The sequence below is a fragment of the Elgaria multicarinata genome, chromosome 2 (genome assembly GCF_023053635.1).
Source record: "Elgaria multicarinata webbii isolate HBS135686 ecotype San Diego chromosome 2, rElgMul1.1.pri, whole genome shotgun sequence".
Taxonomy (NCBI): Eukaryota; Metazoa; Chordata; class Lepidosauria; order Squamata; family Anguidae; genus Elgaria; species Elgaria multicarinata.
In genome coordinates, this window is record NC_086172.1 from 457,861 (window position 1) to 477,288 (window position 19,428).

A 19,428-nucleotide genomic window follows, 5' to 3' on the forward strand; every position below is an offset into this window, starting at 1 on the left:
CATCTTTTGGATTCCTCTTGCTTTAAATCATGTCAGAAATAAAGCACATACCTTTTAGTTTTCAAGCCTTTTCAGAAGTTGATCAAGAACTAAGTTGCTACTTAATGTCCCTCCTCTGCACAGCCTCCCAGGCTGTATTCTTTGTCTTTCATGAACATGTGGATTCATGATCAGTCAGAGTCATAGCCGGGGGTCCTTAAATGTTGCCTCCTCCCGGGTCTCAGACACAGAGCACCTCTTCTAAGTCCAGGATCATCAAATGCTGAATAAGCCCAAATGGACGCTGGGCGGCACTAGGAAGGCCTGTTTCTGAAAATGAGGAAATGGACCATCCCAGCATCTCCTCTGTGGGCATCCAGACTTCTTTTTGGTCATCACCATGGCAACAACCCAGTGGAAGCCCGAATGGATGATGGGCGAGGCTGGAAGTCCAGAAATGGGTCATCCCAGCCACTCCCCACACAGTGATCTGGGCCTTTTCTTGGCCATTGACATTGCGCTGGCCAAGAGAAGGCCCTGATCAGCAGTGGGAAGGGCTGGAGGCTGCATTCCTGGAAGTGCAGGAACCCACCGCCCAGCCCCTCCTAACATGTCGAGCCGGGCCTTTTCTTGGCCAGCAACATTTCTCTGGCCAAAAGAATGCCTGGATAGGCCAAGGAAGGGGGAAGCAGGACCATGATTTTCCCAGACATTTTGGGGGGGGGGGATTTTGAAATCCCCCACCCCGGGATCCTGGTTGGAGGCTGGATTTCCGGACTTGTCTGGGCAAATCTGGGCATATGGTCATCCTAGCTTTTGATAAAGGCCTTCACCAAAGACCCCTGAACAAGCATAGCACACATGGAATACGAGGATGAAGCTTGAGAAACTAATTGCCAGTGTTTCAAGGAAGTGCAATGTAGTAGTGATGGAGGACTTCAATTATCCTGATAACTGTTGGTAGACAAATACTGCCAGAAGCAGCCCTTCCAAGAAATTCCTGACGTGTGGATGATAACTTTCTCCTACAGAAAGTGGAGGAAGGAGCTGGAGGATCGGCAATCCCTGACCAATAGGGATGACTTAGTGGATAAAGTGGCAGTTACGGGAACTTTGGGGGAAAGTGATGACGTCATACTTGAATTCTTGATTTTAAAGGACCCAAAGGTACCCATACATGTACTCTGGATTTTAGGAAAGCTGATTTTAATAAACTCAGAACTATGATAAGTAAGGTCCCATGGCAAGTGAGCCTAATGAGAAAAGGAGAGCAAGATGGGTGGGAGTATTTAAAAAAGGAAATTTTAAAGGCACAATTACCAACAATTCTAACAAGGAAAAAAGAAGACAACAGAAGAAACTAATGTGGCTCCACAAAAAGCTTAGAGATGACCTGAAAACAAAAAAGGATACATATAGGAGGTGGAAGGAAGGCCAGGCTACAAAAGAAGAGTACAGGCAGGAGGCACAGAAGTGCCAAAATGGCATCAGGAAGGCTAAAGCTGAGAATGAGCTGAGATTAGCGAGGGATGCTAAAAGCAATAAAAAAGCTTTTTTTCCAGATACTTAAACAGCAAAAGACAGAGGGAAGAAATGGTGGTGGTTCAACTGCATAATGAGGATGGCAAATTGATAACAGATGACAAAGAAATGCCAAAGTGCTCAATTCTTACTGAGGCTCAGTCTTCTCCCAGAAGCAGGTCCATGACACCCCTGGAAAAAGTGAAGCACAAGCTGAGGGGACAGGATTGCTGTTTGAGATTGATAAACCAATGAACAAGGAACACCTAATTTCTTTGAATGAGTACAAATCCCCAGAGTAATGAAGGAGCTAGCACAACCACTGTCTATTGCGAAATCATGGAAGACGGGTGAGGTGCTGGAAGACTGGAGGAGGGCTAATGTTGTCTCTATCTTCAAAAAGGGCCAAAAAGAGGAACCTGGGAACTACAGACCAGTCAGTCTGACATCCATCCCTGGGAAAATTTTGGAGCAGATTATAAAGAAGTCAATCTGTAAGCATGTTGAAAACAATGCAGTGACTATTAGAAGCCAGCATTGATTTGTCAATAACAAATCCTGCCAGACTAATCTGATCTCATTTTTTGATCAGGTGACTTCCCTTTTGAACTGTGGGAATGCTGTGGACATAGAGGCATTCAAGAGGCAGCTGGACAAGTATGCTTTAAGGTGGATTTCCTTCATAGAATAGTAGAGTTGGAAGGGGCCTAAAAGGCCATTGAGTCCAACCCCCTGCTCAATGCAGGAATCCACCCTACAGCATACTTGACAGATGGTTGTCCAGCTGCCTCTTGAAGGCCTCTAGTGTGGGAGAGACCACAACCTCCCTAGGTAACTGGTTCCATTGCCATACTGCTCTAATAATCAGGAAGTTTTTCCTGATGTCCAGCCAAAATCTGACTTCCTGTAACTTGAGCCCGTTATTATTCTTACTATTCTATTATTCTGTTATTATAGTGCTTATTAGTTATTATTTACTATTAGTGCTTTGCATCATCACTTTGAAGCATCTTTCAACAGATTTCAGTGATGGTTGCATTTCTGTTATAACAAAACTCCTGCTACTTTTTTCTTCTGCCCCACTCTGCTCCGCTTTATAATCTGTGACTTTTCGTCCATAGAAGTGCTTCCTTTGCTGATATGCTAGATTTAAGCTTTCTGTTCATGAGTATCTGGGCAAGCAAGAATCCTAATTCTTGTGGTATGTTCCAGTTTTTAAGGAACCGATGATATCTCTCATGCCTAAGAACCACAAGTGACATCCTTTATTTCACTAAGAAAAGTTTTCGGATGTCACTAGTATTCACATTCTTTTGGTTGGTTGTACATAATGGGTAACTTCTGTTCCCGTCTGCACAATGATGGTTCTCATTAGACTTTCTCTTCTCTATTTAGCTCATATCAGATTTAATAGGAATAATTTGCACTCAGGGAGGTGGATACAGCCAACATTTGCTGATCAAATTTCCAGTTATTGGTTTGTTTGTTTGTTTGTTTCAGAATATTTAATCACGCCTTATTCAGCATCACAGGCCACCAGAATACATTTGACAACTTTCATTTTTACACTAAGCATTGAGTTTCAAACCAATTCTTGCTGCTTTATTCACTAAAATAAACAACACCTGACAAATGACCCCTGGATGGAAAATGAGCATTATCTTCCCAATATATAAGAAAGGTGACAGGAATGACTGGGCCAATCAGCTTGTTAGATGTTTCTTCACTTATATTTGCAAGGTACTTACTCTCAAAAACACTAGATTGGCTAGAAACAAATCAAATTATACAAAAAGAACAAACTGGTTTTAGAAGCAGTTACAGTACTACTAATCAGTGCTTTACACAAAATTATATTATCATTAAACATACTAAGAATACTAAGAAATATCTCTCAGCAGCTTTTGATTGTATTAACAGAAACAGATTATGGGAAAAGTTACAAAGCTATTGACCATAGACTCTTGATACTGATAAAGGAATTATACAGTAACACAGAAATGAGGGTTAGAGTTGATTTGAATGGTTCTCTAACATAAGTTTTTAAAACAATGCAGGGAGTAAAACAAGGATAACTCTTGGCTGCCACCCTTTTCAATAGCTATGTTAATGACCTGGTGCCAAAATAGCTCAAGTAAACTCTCCTTCCCCATTAATTATGAATACAAAGTTTTTATTTTATTTTAATGTATGCAGACCACATAGTATCTCTCTCTCTCCCCCCACCCCCCTGCTTGGGTGTGAAAAATCTCTTGGACACATTCAGTGCTTACAGTTAATATGAAAACTTGGCAATAAACTATTCTAAGACAAAATAATGTTTTTTAGCAATCATAGTCCTAGGCATGCATGGATTTTGGACCAACATGTTATTGAACAAACATGTTCATTTAGGTATTTGGTCATTCTTTTCAATGAGTTTCTTTCATGGAACGGGCATAGGGACACAGTGAAACTTAAGGCACAGAAAACTATAGGGGGAAGCTTTATTATAATAAAGGGGGACAGTTGATTGAACCTGCCCTAAAAGTCTTCAACAGCAAAGCAATAACGCAAATGCTTTATGGGTTTGAAATGTGGGAGTTAATGAACTGGAAATTGTGTGGAGCAATTTCCCCCCGAATCTGGATGGCCATCAATTAGGACAAGAATAGAGTCTGCTTAGGCCTTAGCTGGACCTAAGGTTTATCCCAGGATCATCCCGGGGTCATCCCTGTGCATCTAGATGACACACAGGGGATCCCGGGAGCAGGCAGGGACCATCCCAGGATAAACCTTAGGTATAGCTAAGGCCTCAGTTAAAGTATTTTAAATGAATTGCCACCTTGCCAAACAAACGCCTTCCAGCTATGTGTTATTTGGAAATGGACAAAAATTATTATTGGATGGCAGTACTCCAAAAGTTCCTGCATAACTATTACTTTCCTGAGCTGAAGCCTGCCCTTGATATGGATAAGAAACAACTAAGGGATTGGCTATTTTGGATAGATTGTAGAAGGGATCTGCAACTAATTAAAAACTCTAAATTCTCCTGGTGGTTCCGTCTTTTGAAAATGGAACACTTCAGAGCCAGCTATTTGTCCAAATTGAGGCCTCTTTCCCCAAGAAATGCTTTTATAGAATTGAGATTCCAAGTTACGCCAACTGCAGTTCTGGATGGACGCTATCACAGGGTGCCATTTGAATGCCAACATCAAGTGGAAGACATTGTTCACTACATGTTAATTTGCCCTCTGTATAGGGACCCAAGAGAGAGATTCCTGAAGCCCTTGTTAGCACATGGATATAGGAATGCTCTTGCAGAAACGGTTCTTTTTCTTCTGAGTGATACCAGCAGTTATGTGACATATAAAGTGGCTTTGTTTGCTCTGGCAGCAAAAAAGATTAGGAAGAGGGAACCAGACAAAATTGCCATAAACTGCTATGGAGATTCAGACTGCTGAGTGAAAGCTGAGTTTTAGTTATGGCAAATGCTAAGTTAACTGTATGATTTTCTACTGTTCCAAATATTTGTATTACTGCATCTATGTATACATATTTTCTTTTGATGTAATTGTCATGGCCTCTGGCTAGTACAATAAACTTTGAATTGTGTGTATGTGTAAACAATTATTTCCATTTGAAAGTAAACAAGTAATTTATACAGAGAACAACATGGCGATCATTTTTTTTAAAATTTATTAATACATCCAAACAATACATCCAAACAATATAAAACAATACTAAATAATACACAATAATATAAAATAAACATTTGAGAAGCATATATTCTAACTTAATTCTCTTTAACATAATCATACTTAACATAAAAGTGCTCCCCCCCCAACCACGGGATCTTATTCATGTTTACAAAATCTCATTGCTTCCTCTGGAGGTGTTTCCCCTCTCCCCTTTAATAATACAAATTCTAGAAACTGTTTCCATATTCCCTCAAAATCATTCATTTTTATCATTCCTCTTCTAACTTTTATATTACATGTTAATTTATCATTAATAGCAATATCCCATATTTCTTTATACCAATCTTCTTTATGATAATCCCCTTGAACCTTCCCGTTCCTAGATATCATTAATCTTGCTGCTGTTAACAAATTCGTTATCAATTCTTTTGTCAATTTATTACAATTCAATTTTCCATATAATGCTAACAATGCCACTATAGGTGTCTCTTCAATCTCCATTCCTAAAATTTCTTTTATCTCTTTATAAACCATTTCCCATAATTTTTGTACATATTCACATTCCCACCACATAGAATCATAGAATCATAGAATAGCAGAGTTGGAAGGGGCCTACAAGGCCATCGAGTCCAGCCCCCTGCTCAAGGCAGGAATCCACCCTAAAGCATCCCTGACAGATGGTTGTCCAGCTGCCTCTTGAATGCCTCTAGTGTGGGAGAGCCCACAACCTCATCAGGCAACTGATTCCATTGTCGTACTGCTCTAACAGTCAGGAAGTTTTTCCTGATGTCCAGCTGGAATCTGGCTTCCTTTGACTTGAGCCCGTTATTCCGTGTCCTGCACTCTGAGAGGATCGAGAAGAGATCCTGGCCCTCCTCTGTGTGACAACCTTTTAAGTATTTGAAGAGTGCTATCATGTCTCCCCTCAGTCTTCTCTTCTCCAGGCTAAACATGCCCAGTTCTTTCAGTCTCTCTTCATAGGGCTTTGTTTTCAGACCCCTGATCATCCTGGTTGCCCTCCTCTGAACATATGTAAATACGTTCCTTTCTCTTGACAACCTCTCCAGCATGTTGCTGAATTCATCTTATTTATTTTATTTTACCGGGGTCAGGTACCACCTCCAAACAATCTTATAATAGTTTTCTTTTATCCTCACAGACATATTTCTCAACACTCGTTGTTTCCATATCCCTTCCCAACTCTGTTGCCCTATTTGTTCCTTCAAGTCAGTTTCCCATACCATCTTGCCTACACTTTCTGTCTCCCCCTTCTCCACTAATATTCTATATATTTCACTCGTTAGACCTTTTATTAACTTATTTTCTCTTATCTCATTTTCTTTTTTTAAGATCAGCTCCTCAAGTTTCGTAATAGCTCTTCACTCTCCGGCGATTATTTTTAATTTACTATAGGTCTAAGTAGTTAAACAACCTTCAGTTTAGGATTGCTAAATAAGTCTTCAAATTATAAGTTTTAATATAAATTCTATTGCTTATTGTTTTCATGTTATTTAATTGAATGTGTGTTTTATTTTTCAGGGAGGGAAGTTTTATACAGAAGCATGTGGAGGAAGAGATTGCAGCGGAGTTTGCGAATGTTTCCCAGAAAAAGGAGCACGTGTGAGTACCAGTGTCCTGCTACATAAACTCCAGATTGGTATCTGTGTTAATCTGTTGTAGCTAAACAACAAATGACCAATGAACAGGGCATCAGATATATCAATAAGATGCTTCAGTGTTTCAGGAGCTACAGTTTTGCGGTCAACATGCAAAAGACTACTCTGGTTCCAAGCCCAAACCTGGAACTTCTTGGGATATTGCTCAATATAGTTCAATTCAGGATCAACTTCTCTCTAGTGAGAGCTCAAACATCTGTTTAGGAAACAACTCAAGGAAACATCTCTTCTCTAGCTTAACTCTTGGACATGAAGGTTTCATGCCATGATTCAGTGAATTGGCCATGGTTTTACTGAAGAGGCCTTCACAGAATACTCGTTCAATTCCAGACCCAGATAGCCAGCCATTCACCACTCCAAATCCAGATTCTCCACTTATTGCATCTCTCTCTAGATTTTGTAGCTGACACCCATTGTTTTTCTCAGGGACAAACAGCTCACCAGGCATTGTGATCAACAGAGATGATAGCCAAGAGTAAATGAAGCATGAATTGGCAGGATCTGGTATAGTCACATATTAGTCTGGATAGACAATGTAGCAGTCAAAGCCTCTGTGAATCGGCAAAGAGGAAGGCACTCAGCCGCCCTTCTTTGGGAAACTGTTCAGTTATTCATTTAGGTGCAAAACTGAACATCTTGCCAGAGCAATCAATACATTATCTGACTGGTTCAGCAGAATAGCTCTGAGAGAGGCAAAGTGGAAGCTCAATCCGACAATCTTCCAATTTGTGATCTGCCAGGTCAGCATGCTTGTGACAGATCTCTTCACAAGATAAGTAACCTTGCAGGTGCCAAGATTCCTGTCAAGACATCTGTCATTAAAATCCAAAGGAACAGATAATTTGGTGATACCTTAAGAAAAAGGTCACCTCTATGCTTTTCCTCTACACTCCACTGATCCTTGGAACCTGAATTGGGTCGTTAAGGCCCCCAGGAAAGCCCTGTTTGAACCCATGGACACTTGTTCTGTTAAAAAATCTTGCCTTTAAGACATTTTTCCTGATGACTTTGATCTCAGCCAAGAGAGATTCAGAGTGGGTGCCCCCTCCCTCCTTGAACATCCATTCTTTGTTTTAATTCCAACAAAGTAGTCTAACATAGTGATCCCCAAAGTAAATGAAGTGCTTCATAGGGCCCAGAAGGTTTCTTTCCAAAGCCAGTACAGAATCAAGAGAAGCTGTGTTATAAGTTAGATGTCTGGAGGGTTCTTGGACATCCAGGTCTCTGTGTCTTATCAGCCCACGTCAGGAGAGAAGGCATCCAAATTGACCATTACAGATAGCCTAGGGGTTGAATTGGGGGGGGCAATAAGATCTTGGGCAAGCAGGCTCTGGCTGGCATTACAGCCCACTTCAGAAGGGGCACAGCCATGTCAGCAGCCTTTGGCAGCTCTCTATTAGAAGAAATATGCAAGATGGCAACTTCATCCTTTGTGCACAATTTTTTCAAGCATTACAAAATAAGCACTGATTAGCAGATGCTGCCTTTGGGAAACAGGTTTTGCAAAGAATAATTGCTCCCTAATTTCCAGGTCCCTGGTAACCTGCCCAAGGTTGCTACTACTCTTCTACATCCCAAGTGTATGGAATGTCCTCTGTGGTCAAGGGAGAAATAAATATTACTTAGTGAGTGCACCAAAAAGGGGGAAGTGGCTAGAAAACCTTGGGGGTTTGCATGATCGGTACCAAATTCCACACATAGCCTCTCCTAGTTGGGAGGCACCCAATCCACCATCAAATCCCTCTGCCCTGACACTGACAGCCAACAAGGAACAGAGAAGCAGCCATTTTGGCTGCTTTTGCCACACAGCTCTCTAGCTGGCCAAAAATATCCACGGTGACTGCCAGATGACACGATAACCCACAATCATTTAAATAACCCAATCTGCAGACTGTGGGTTAACAGGATGGGTATTTTGCCAAATAAGCCATCATGGGTTAAAGAAACACCCACCAAATGACACAATAACCCATGATGGGTTAATTAACCCATTGTGGCTTAGTTATCCCATTATTTTTTATTTTATTTATTTATTTATTTATTTATCATACTTATACCCCGCTCCTCAGCCAAAAAAGGCTCTCGGAGCGGCTTACATTTAGGAAAAAAGACAATAATAATAATAATAATAATAATAATTTATATAGCGCCATCAATGTTCATGGTGCTGTACAGAACAAACATCATGGATTATCTTGACAACTGACCCCAGTCTGTGTATTCCTGTTCTCAAGTTCCAAAGAAAGTTCTAATGAGCCCAATGCATTTCAGAATGTGATTTCCTTCCTCAGGGGCTGCAAAGAAAATTTCCTAAAACAAAGATTTTAAAATGATGCTGAAAACTGTAAAATACATATAAAATTACAACAATAAATTTTAGCAACTACATTCAAAGATGTTAAAGCATAATCATTAAAAAAAGTTATATTGGTTTTATGTTCATATTTGTATATCCACCTGCTAGTATGTAAAATGCACTGACCCAAATGTTAATGTAAAGACATTCCATTAGTAAAGCGACTTACAAATATCTCAGGCTAAAATCAAGTACAATTGTGACTCCCTTGGTGATTTAAAAAAACCCACCCCATTATGTTAACTTAAAACCTTTGTAGCCTTATTGTCACATTCCTTATTGGCAATATTCCTTATTGTCACATTCCACACATACACACACACACACACACACCAGTTATGTATATTCCTTACCAACCTGCATATCTTAAAAAGACTTGCAAATGCTTCCTTTGTTTCAAACTGTTTGAGAGACAGGGAAGACTTTACCCCATTCTTATAATCCTAAAATGCTGCAGGTGAATTGAGCAATGCTATTTCGTTGTAGGGGGGATTTATTTTTTTTATTTTCAGGGCTGCCTTTACTCTAATTTTCATAACAGTTTAGATACAATTTATGTCTTTGTAGTCTCTCCCGCCAGTATTCTTGATAGATATTTAATTTGCTTCTCTCTCTATGGTTTAGAACGATCTCCCCCAACGTGGTGCCCCTCCAAGTTGGGGAAGCTGTTTGGAATAACAGCTTCCATAAGCCCCAACCAGCATCACCAATGGTCAGGAATGACTGGAGTTGTGGTCCAAAACATCTGGAGAGCACCAGGTTGGGGAAACCTGGTTTAGGATATAAAATATCTTTGGCAATATTTTGGACTCCTATAAGTTTTACTTTACTGCAATGTCTACTGCTATGTCTTTTTCTGAGTGGTGGTAGTGTTACTTCAGGATTCTTATCATAGAATCATAGAATAGCAGAGTTGGAAGGGCCATCAAATCCCTCTACCCTGACACTGTTTATCTTGTTTTGTTCACACTGCTGCTTTCCTTTTATCTTGCTTTTCTTATAATAATAATTTATGGAAATAAACATATCTCTAACATAAGTCTTCCCGGACCATAACTGGCTCAAAATATCATACATTTTCAATAATAAACAAATTTATTGCTTACTTTATTTACTCTATCAGATCATTATTATATTTACCAATTCATTTCACAAATAATCCCTTAATTAGATTCTTGCGAGTTTCAAATTCATTTGCCAACATTTCCCATGCTACATAAATATAAATAAAAAGACATATAAAATCCATAAAATAGTAATCTTACAGCCCATCACTTCGGTGACTCCATTTCACTTCCAAACTGATAGGCATTCATTCATTTTTAGAGGAATGATGATTCACACAACCTTAGAACATGCCAGTTGAACTGAAAAGCCTTTAACCACCATGGTTTAAGGTGTCTTCTGAACAGGGCCACACTCAGATATTGATTAGTTGTTGTTTTTACATGAACTCACATTTTACCATGCCACTGGCAACTGTGCTTTTGCACTGGTATAACAAAATGTACAGGCACACATTGCCAAATCAAGACCTGGATGTTTTCTGAGAAAATCACTGCACTCAGACATTCGTCATGGTTTAGCTCAAAGAAGATATCATGAAGAGACTAGAATTGTGGAAATCAACATTAATGAATAATAAAAGTATTGAAATTTAAAAAAAAGTTAAATTCTACTCATGTTAAATTTGTTAGCAGAAGGATATTCTTTGATATTTTTAGGAATTTATTTTAGGACTCATGTTTCCAGTCTTCAGTTGTTGAATGTCATTAAAGAACCAAATACAAAAAGTGCTCTGTTCATTAAAATGAAAGATAGTTTCCTATCAGAACATAAAACAAGACTTCATTAGCATTAAAAAGAAATAATCTTCATGAAAAGGGATCTTTTAAATTTCAGCTGCCTTGTCTGGTTACAAAACAAACACCAAGATGAATAAAGTTCAACTATCAATACTGCCGTTAATAGGCAAACTAGAAAATCTTCAGATGCTATATCATTTTAAAATAATTGCTTTGTAATGTGCTTGCAGATGTGATCTCGTAATGTGATAAATAGTTCAGTGCTTAAGAATATTTAAAAAATTGGTATAGAAATCTCACACTTATATGGCCAGTGATATTTATACATCTCTTATAGATTTCTCAGATCAGTTGCTGATTGAATTGTATGAGCTCCGTCACACCTATTTTTTTGCCCTGTTTTGCCCCCGCATTCTTTATTTCCTTTTCATTAGGGGTGTGCACGGACCCCCCGATCTGCCCCGCGGGCCGATCCGAAAATTTCGGATTGTCCCGCTCCGCTCCGCGCCGCCGATACTCCGCTCCTCTTCGCCGCGGAGCTCCGGCTCCAAATCGGAGCTCTGCCATGGAGGGGAGTGGCACCAGGTAAGGCCGGGAGAGCAGGGGGGGGTTTACCGGTAAGGGACCAAGGGGGAGAGGGGCCTTACCTGCCTCCATCCGCGGTCCCTCGGCTTCTTCAATTGAGCCTGTGGCTCAACCAGGAAGTCTGGGCCGCAAGTGCGGCCTAGACTTCCTGGTTGAGCCGCGGGCTCAATTGAAGAAGCCGAGGGACCGTGGACGGACGCAGATAAGGGAGAGGAGGGCGGGGATGTTACCGGGCCCTGCTGCTGTTGCCACATGGGCGACAGTGACAGCGGCTGGGCCCAGTAAACCCCTTTCTGCCGGAGCTCCGGATCGAGGCGAAGGATCCGCCTTCACCTCAGTCCTCTTCGCCACGCTCCGCCGGGCCCCCAATCCTCTTCGCCTCCGCCTTAAGGGCAGGCGAAGCCCCCCGCTCCGCTCTGCTTCTCCGGTTCGAGGAGAAGCGGAGCACATCCCTACTTTTCATAAGTGTGGCAGGCATTCCTCCCTTTCACGATCGTCAGTATACCGGTGAACTCTCTTTTCACTTGTTCGCGCTCCTGCTGCTATTGTGCCTGCCCCAGCCCAGCCCTTCTCTTGCTCCTCCAGTTCATTGGCTCTTGTCGTGGATGGAGGTGGCAGCCTTCCTCCTTGCTCATTGGAGCACCTGTAGGAATTAACCAAAATGCTCACAGCTCCCTCATTTTTAAAGATAAAGAGATGAAACTAGAGACTGTGAGGTATGCCAAATTTGAATCAGATTGATTCATCTCTAGATTTTTAGGAATTTTTAAAATGAAAATTAACCAATAGCTTCCTTGACAGTGCTTGTTAACCATACTGGTGACCTTTTGGACTTGGTGCCACTTTTCCTAACCATTTTAGTTGAGCTCCTATTATTGTGCTTTGGAGGAAGCTCCATGCATTTTGATTCCCTCTTGATTCCCCCTTTCGACTCTCTTTTCACCAGTTCCCTCATTTAAGAGAAGTTTCCTCTTTTGAAGTCAAATGTGACTGTGTTGGACTTCCTGGGCAGTTTCCCACTTAAGTTTATATTGAATCTGATAGCACTGTGATCACTGTTACTGGTGACCACAACAATATTTACATCTCATATTAGGTCCTGGGCAACACGATTTAGGATTAAGTCCAGGTTCACCTCTCCTCTGTTCGGTTCCTTGAGCAACTGTTCTAGGGCACAGTTATTTAGGACATCAAGAAATTTAACCTCTTTGTCATGACTGGAATATGCATTTATCCAGTCAATGTGAGGATGATTGAAGCCACCCATTATTACAACACTTCCTCATTTGGAGGCCTCACTGATTTTGTTTTCTATCTCAAGGTCACCCTGAGCATTTTGGTGTGGGGGAAGATACACATTCCTAGAACTGCATTAGTTTTGGGGCCCTGTATTGTCAGCCCCAGCACTTCTCTGGAAGAGTCCTCCCCATTTAGGTGCTGTAGTCTACTTGACACAATGCCATCTTTGATGTACAGAGCACCACCACCCACTTCAGGCACCAGCCTGAACACAAACATTCTCCTGTTCCAAAAAAGCTCAGCTTGTTTCCTCCTTGTTTGCGTTCACTTCAGTTGGTTGATAAGTAAGCACCACAGACTTCTTGAGTGGTTGTCCTAATAAAAAGGAGTGTTGGTTCATGTCCCTCACAATATGAATAGAACCTGCTTAGGCTGCATCCATGTTCTGAGGTATTGAAAAGCAGCAGTGGCTGGCAAAGTGTTCAGGATTCCATGACCAAGGCCATAGCTAGACCTAAGGTTTATCCCTGGATCATCCAGGGGTCAAACCTGTTCATCTAGGTGACACACGGGATCCAGTGCTCAGGCAGGGGCGAACCCTGGATGATCCCAGGATAAACCTTAGGTCTAGCTGTGGCCCAAATGTCTCTCATCTTCTTTACGTCAACAGTGTGGTGTAGTGGCTAGAGTGTTGGACTGGGAGTTGGTAGATCCGGGTTCTAGTCCCTATTTGGCCATGGAAGCTCACTAGGTGACTTTGGGCCAGTCACAGCTTCTCAGCCCAACCTACCTCACAGGGTTGCTGTGAGGATAGAAGTGGAGAGGAGGATTATGTACACAACCTTGGGTTCCTTGGAGGAAAAAAGGTGGGATATAAATGTAATAAATAAATAAATAAATTTCAGACTTGAAGTTCTTGTCATGAACAGCCAAGTGGACATTCTGTCTCTTCTGCTTCACTGTTATGCCTTTTTGCTGAGCAGCCTTCTCGTTGGCCATCTGCAAAAGCTGGATCTCCTTCCTTGAGAAGAGCCGAATTGCAAATGCTTTTTCTAGCAGTTTCTCATGGGATGTCCTGCTTTGCAATGTCTCTAACAAAAGCCTGGATGTCCTGCTATACGTTATCAGACTCCATGGTCTGCCCAACTCTGACTTTATGAAAGAATTTGAGGAGAGCTAATGCAACACGGTAGAGCACCTTGTAGCCCTCTACCAAGCCCTCTATTAAGAATTCATCATGTTCTCTCCTGTACTCATGGCCTATTTGCTCCCCTTCTACATTGGGACAATCAAAAATATTTTCATATTTGTCTCCTTTGGATGGTTTAACTCAAACTGGATGCTTCCGAGCTCCTGTCAGCTTTTCCCCAGGAAGTGTCTGCCAGGATGACACAATCATTCAACTAGGATAAATGCCAAGTTCTACATTTAGGAAATAGAAACCAAAGGCAAGATGGGGGATACTTGGCTCAGCAACACTACCAACGAGAAGGATCTTGGAATTGTTGTAGATCGCAAGCTGAATATGAGCCAACAGTGCGATATGGCTGCAAGAAAGGCCAATGCTATTTTGGGCTGCATTAATAGAAGTATAGCTTCCAAATCATGTGAGGTACTGGTTCCCCTCTATTCGGCCCTGGTTAGGCCTCATCTAGAGTATTGCGTCCAGTTCTGGGCTCCACAATTCAAGAAGGACGCAGACAAGCTGCAGCGTGTTCAGAGGAGGGTAACGAGGATGATCAGGGGTCTGGAAACAAAGCCCTATGAAGAGAGACTGAAAGAACTGGGCATGTTTAGCCTGGAGAAGAGAAGATTGAGGGGAGACATGATAGCACTCTTCAAATACTTAAAGGTTGTCACACAGAGGAGGGCCAGGATCTCTTCTCGATCCTCCCAGAGTGCAGGACACGGAATAACAGGCTCAAGTTAAAGGAAGCCAGATTCCAGCTGGACATCAGGAAAAATTTCCTGACTGTTAGAGCAGTGCGACAATGGAATCAGTTACCTAGGGAGGTTGTGGGCTCTCCCACACTAGAGGCCTTCAAGAGGCAGCTGGACAAGCATCTGTCGGGGATGCTTTAGGGTGGATTCCTGCATTGAGCAGGGGGTTGGACTCGATGGCCTTGTAGGCCCCTTCCAACTCTGCTATTCTATGATTCTATGATTCTATATATAGTTTTCATGATATTCTGTGGGAAATAATTTCTTAACATGGAGAGAGAAGAGTTACTCATAATTTATTCTAGTTCACTCAAGTTTTCTGCAGTCAGTAGAGTAGTTAAACAGTATCTGTTCCAGCCCTTCGAACTACAAAGAGCTAATGTCCTGAATACCATGCAATGGAGTGTTGTTTTCCCAATCTAAGCTGTTCCAACTTTGTGGAATTTATACACACATCTTTGTACATGCTTTGTACTTCCAAAGTATTCTGCTACCATGATATGGAACATAATCCAGACAAAGTTTTAAATCCCACTGACTTCAGTAGAGAGTTTCAGTGCTTCTCTCCTATTGACATCAATGGTGCTGAGAAGTGTTTAGCTTTGAATGAACTGTGGCCTTTGATTAGTTCTCAAGGAAGGAAAAGTTTGCTTTGTTCAGAGGAAGTAAAATTTCTAACCTCCAAGAATTAATCTGGAACACATGGTACAGTGTGTAACTATGCAAAAATATCTCTATAGATTTTATTTGTGCTTGGCAAAGATTATTGCCAGGTGCTTTAAATTAAATCTGCAACATAAAGACTGTGAAACTAAAAGTGCCATGGGTTCCAGCTTATTTTTCTATAATACGACAATTTTAATTTCTCATGGATCAGTAATGTTTTTTTTCTTTTTTTTAATTTACAGGGACAATTTCTGCCTCAGAAATGCTAACATAATTTCTGAAATGCAGAGAGTCTAATTTCAAAAGATATCAAAGTAACGTATTAAAATAAATAAATATATTTTTAGAAGAGCAGTTTATGCTTCTTAATTTTAAAGATAATAGATAGCAGGATTGTTAATGTCAAACAGAGGATAAGGGATGACAGGAATGAACAGAGAACTTAAATTATTCCCCAGGTGTTCAGAGGACAAAGATTACCATACCAGGAGGCAGAATCTGGCAGCCACCTCAAGCCACATATTAACATGTTGTCCACCTCTGTCATACAGCATCCATCCAGAGATGTCAGAGCCAGTTAGAGATGGAAATTTGAAGATCAGTGGTAGTGGCAACTGTGAAAATTGAGTATTATCACACAAGCACACAGATAGTAGCTATCTTTACTCATTCTTTTTCCTGACTTGGAGCTGAGCAGAAGCAGGGAAGAGCAGCTGGCCCAGCTGAAGTAGAAGCTAGAAAAGTAAGCCAGTTCCCAGAGAGAAGTTCTTAGACCGAACGGTGGAACTGCAACAGCAACAAGAAGCACATGAGATTGATGAGCATCAGCCAGCTGAAGCAGAAGTGGAGTATGCTGAAGGGAGGAAAGCCAATGAAGAGGAAACTCTCTGGAAAAGAGTGACAGTTAGGAGCAGAAGACCTAGAAGGCATTCTGCAGTGGTGGAACCATTAGATTTAAGCAACCGCTTTCAGCTACTGGAGGATGAGAATGAAGGACAGTTTGCAGAGGAAGAAGTATAGGAGGCACTCTGCAACAATGAACAAGAGGCAGAAGGTAGATCAACCAAGAAGAAGAGAAGAATAGTCGTTGTGGGAGACTCCCTGCTGCATGGGATTGAAACCCAAGTATGTCGTGAAGACCCATGGACTCGCCAGGTGTGCTGTCTCCCTGGAGCACAGATTAGAGATGTGACTGAAGGGTTACCAAAGCTCATAAAGCCCACGGACACATACCCCTTTCTTCTCATCCATGTGGGAACAAATGATGTCGCCAAGCAGAGCTAGAAAGAAATCATTTCAGACTTTGAAGTTCTGGGAAGGAAACTGAAGAACTTTGGGGCCCAGGTAGTTTTCTCATCCATCCTCCCGGTTCTTGGAAGAGGATTAGAAAGGGAAAGAAAAATACTCCGGATGAACAACTGGCTACGAAGGTGGTGCCGATGTGAGAGTTTTGGATTCTGGGACCACGGGCTATGCTACTTGGAACATGGACTGCTGGCAAGGGATGGGTTGCACCTCACAAGGGCTGGAAAGAATGTGTTCGGCCACAGCATGAAGAACTTGATCAGGAGGGCTTTAAACTGAATCTTATGGGGGCGGGAGACATAAACTTCGAGGCAACAATGGATGAAGGCCAATGCACCACAGTACAGAGAACAGCTCCAATAGTGCCCCAAAATAGTGTCCGCAACAATGTAGGAACAAAGCCAGACTATAAAACACATGGTCTTCGATGTCTATATACTAATGCCCAGAGCATGGGAAACAAACAGAATGAACTTGAACTCTTATTACATGAAGGCAAATACGACTTGATAGGTATAACTGAAACATGGTGGGATGACTCCCATGACTGGAATATAGCAATTGAAGGATATAACTTGTTCAAAAAGAACGGAAGAAATAGAAAGGGAGGTGGAGTTGCACTGTATGTTAAAAATACCTATCCCTGAACAGAAATACAGGCGGATCAGACTGGGAGTCCCATCGAGAGCATCTGGATTAAAATAAATGGGGCTAGGAATAAAAAGAACATGATAATCGGAGTCAAGGAGAAGACAAAGATGAAACTTTTGAGAAACAAATTGCCAGTGTTTCAAGGAAGTGTGATGTAGTAGTGATGGGGGATTTCAATTACCCTGATATCTGTTGGGAGACAAATACTGCCAAAAGCGGCCCTTCCAAGAAATTCCTGACATGTATGGGTGATTACTTTCTCCTACAGAAAGTGGAGGAAGGAACTAGAGGATCAGCAATCCTTGACTTAATATTGACCAATAGGGATGACTTAGTGGATAAAGTGGCAGTTACGGGAACTCTGGGGGAAAGTGACCACATCATACTTGAATTCTTGATTATGAAGGAGACAAAAGTTGGATGTAGCCATACAGGTATTCTGGATTTTAGCACAGCTGATTTTAATAAACTCAGAACTATGATTCCGCTTCTGAAATCTCTTCATAGGCTTCCAATTCACTTCAGAATCCAATATAAACTTCTCCTGTTAACCTTCAAAGCTTTTCACGGTCTAGCTCCTTCCTATCTCTCCTTTCTCATCTCACACTATTGCCCCACTCGTGCTCTTTGCTCCTCTGATGCCATGTTTCTCGCCTGCCCAAGGGCCTCTACTTCCCTTGCTCGGCTCCGTCCATTTTCTTCTGCTGCCCCTTACGCCTGGAACGCTCTTCCAGAACATTTGAGAACTACAAGTTCAATCGCAGCTTTTAAAGCTCAACTAAAAACTTTTCTTTTTCCTAAAGCTTTTAAACTTGATGTTGTGCGGACTTTATACTGTTAGTTTTACCCTACCCTGTGCCTGCTTACCCTACCCAGTGCCTGTTTGCATTCTCTTCCCCTCCTTATTGTTTTACTATGATTTTATTAGATTGTAAGCCTATGCGGCAGGGCCTTGCTATTTACTGTTTTACTCTGTACAGCACCATGTACATTGATGGTGCTATATAAATAAATTAATAATAATAATAATAATAATAATAATAATAATAATAATAATATGATAAGTAAGGTCCCGTGGCAAGGGAGCCTAATGAGAAAAGGAGTGCAGGATGGGTGGGAGTATTTAAAAAAGGAAATTTTAAAGGCACAGTTACAAACAATTCCAACAAAGACAAAAGATAGAAGACAACAGAGGAAACCAATGTGGCTCCACAAAAAGCTTAGAGATGACCTGAAAACAAAAAGGGATATATATAGGAAGTGGAAGGGAGGCCAGGCTACAAAAGAAGAGTACAGACAGGTGGCGCAGAAGTGCCGAAATGGCGTCAGGAAGGCTAAAGCTGTGAATGAACTGAGATTAGCGAGGGATGCTAAAAGCAATAAAAAGGCCTTCTTCAGATACGTGAGTAGTAAAAGACAGAGGAAAGAAATGGTGGTTCAACTGCTTAATGAGGATGGCAAATTGATAACAGATGACAAAGAAAAGGCTGAAGTGCTCAATTCCTACTTTGCCTCAGTCTTTTCCCAAAAGCGGGTCTATGACCCCCCTGGAAAAAGTGAAGCAGAAGTTGAGGGGGCAGGATTGCAATTTGAGATTGATAAACAAATGGTCAAAGAACACCTAATTTCCTTGAATGGGTTCAAATCTCCAGGGCCCGATAAACTGTTATTATTATTATTATTATTATTTATTTATTTATTTATTTATTTATATAGCACCATTAATGTACATGGTGCTATACAGAGTAAAACAATAGATAGCAGGACCCTGCCGCATAGGCTTACATTCTAATAAAATCATAATAAAGCAATAAGGAGGGTAAGAGAATGCACCAAACAGGCAGTATAAAAGCCAGAAGAACTCTCAGAACCTTAGTCTATTATCTTTGCAAAATCATGGAAGACGGGTGAGGTGACGGACGACTGGAGGAGGGCTAATGTTGTCCCTATCTTCAAAAAGGACAAAAAGGAGGAACCTGGGAACTACAAACCAGTCAGTCTGACATCCAGCCCTGGGAAAATTC

At 41.3% G+C, this 19,428-nt stretch overlaps 1 protein-coding gene across 1 annotated transcript in view; it reads left to right on the forward strand.

Annotated features, from left to right (window-relative positions):
- The window catches only part of COL4A2 (collagen type IV alpha 2 chain), a 266,143-nt gene that overhangs the window by 26,871 nt on the left and 219,844 nt on the right, over positions 1 to 19,428 (forward strand). The window contains exon 3 of the mRNA XM_063115898.1: positions 6,720 to 6,800. Within this exon, the coding sequence (XP_062971968.1) occupies positions 6,720 to 6,800 (81 nt within the window). The remainder of the gene's footprint in view (positions 1 to 6,719; positions 6,801 to 19,428) is intronic.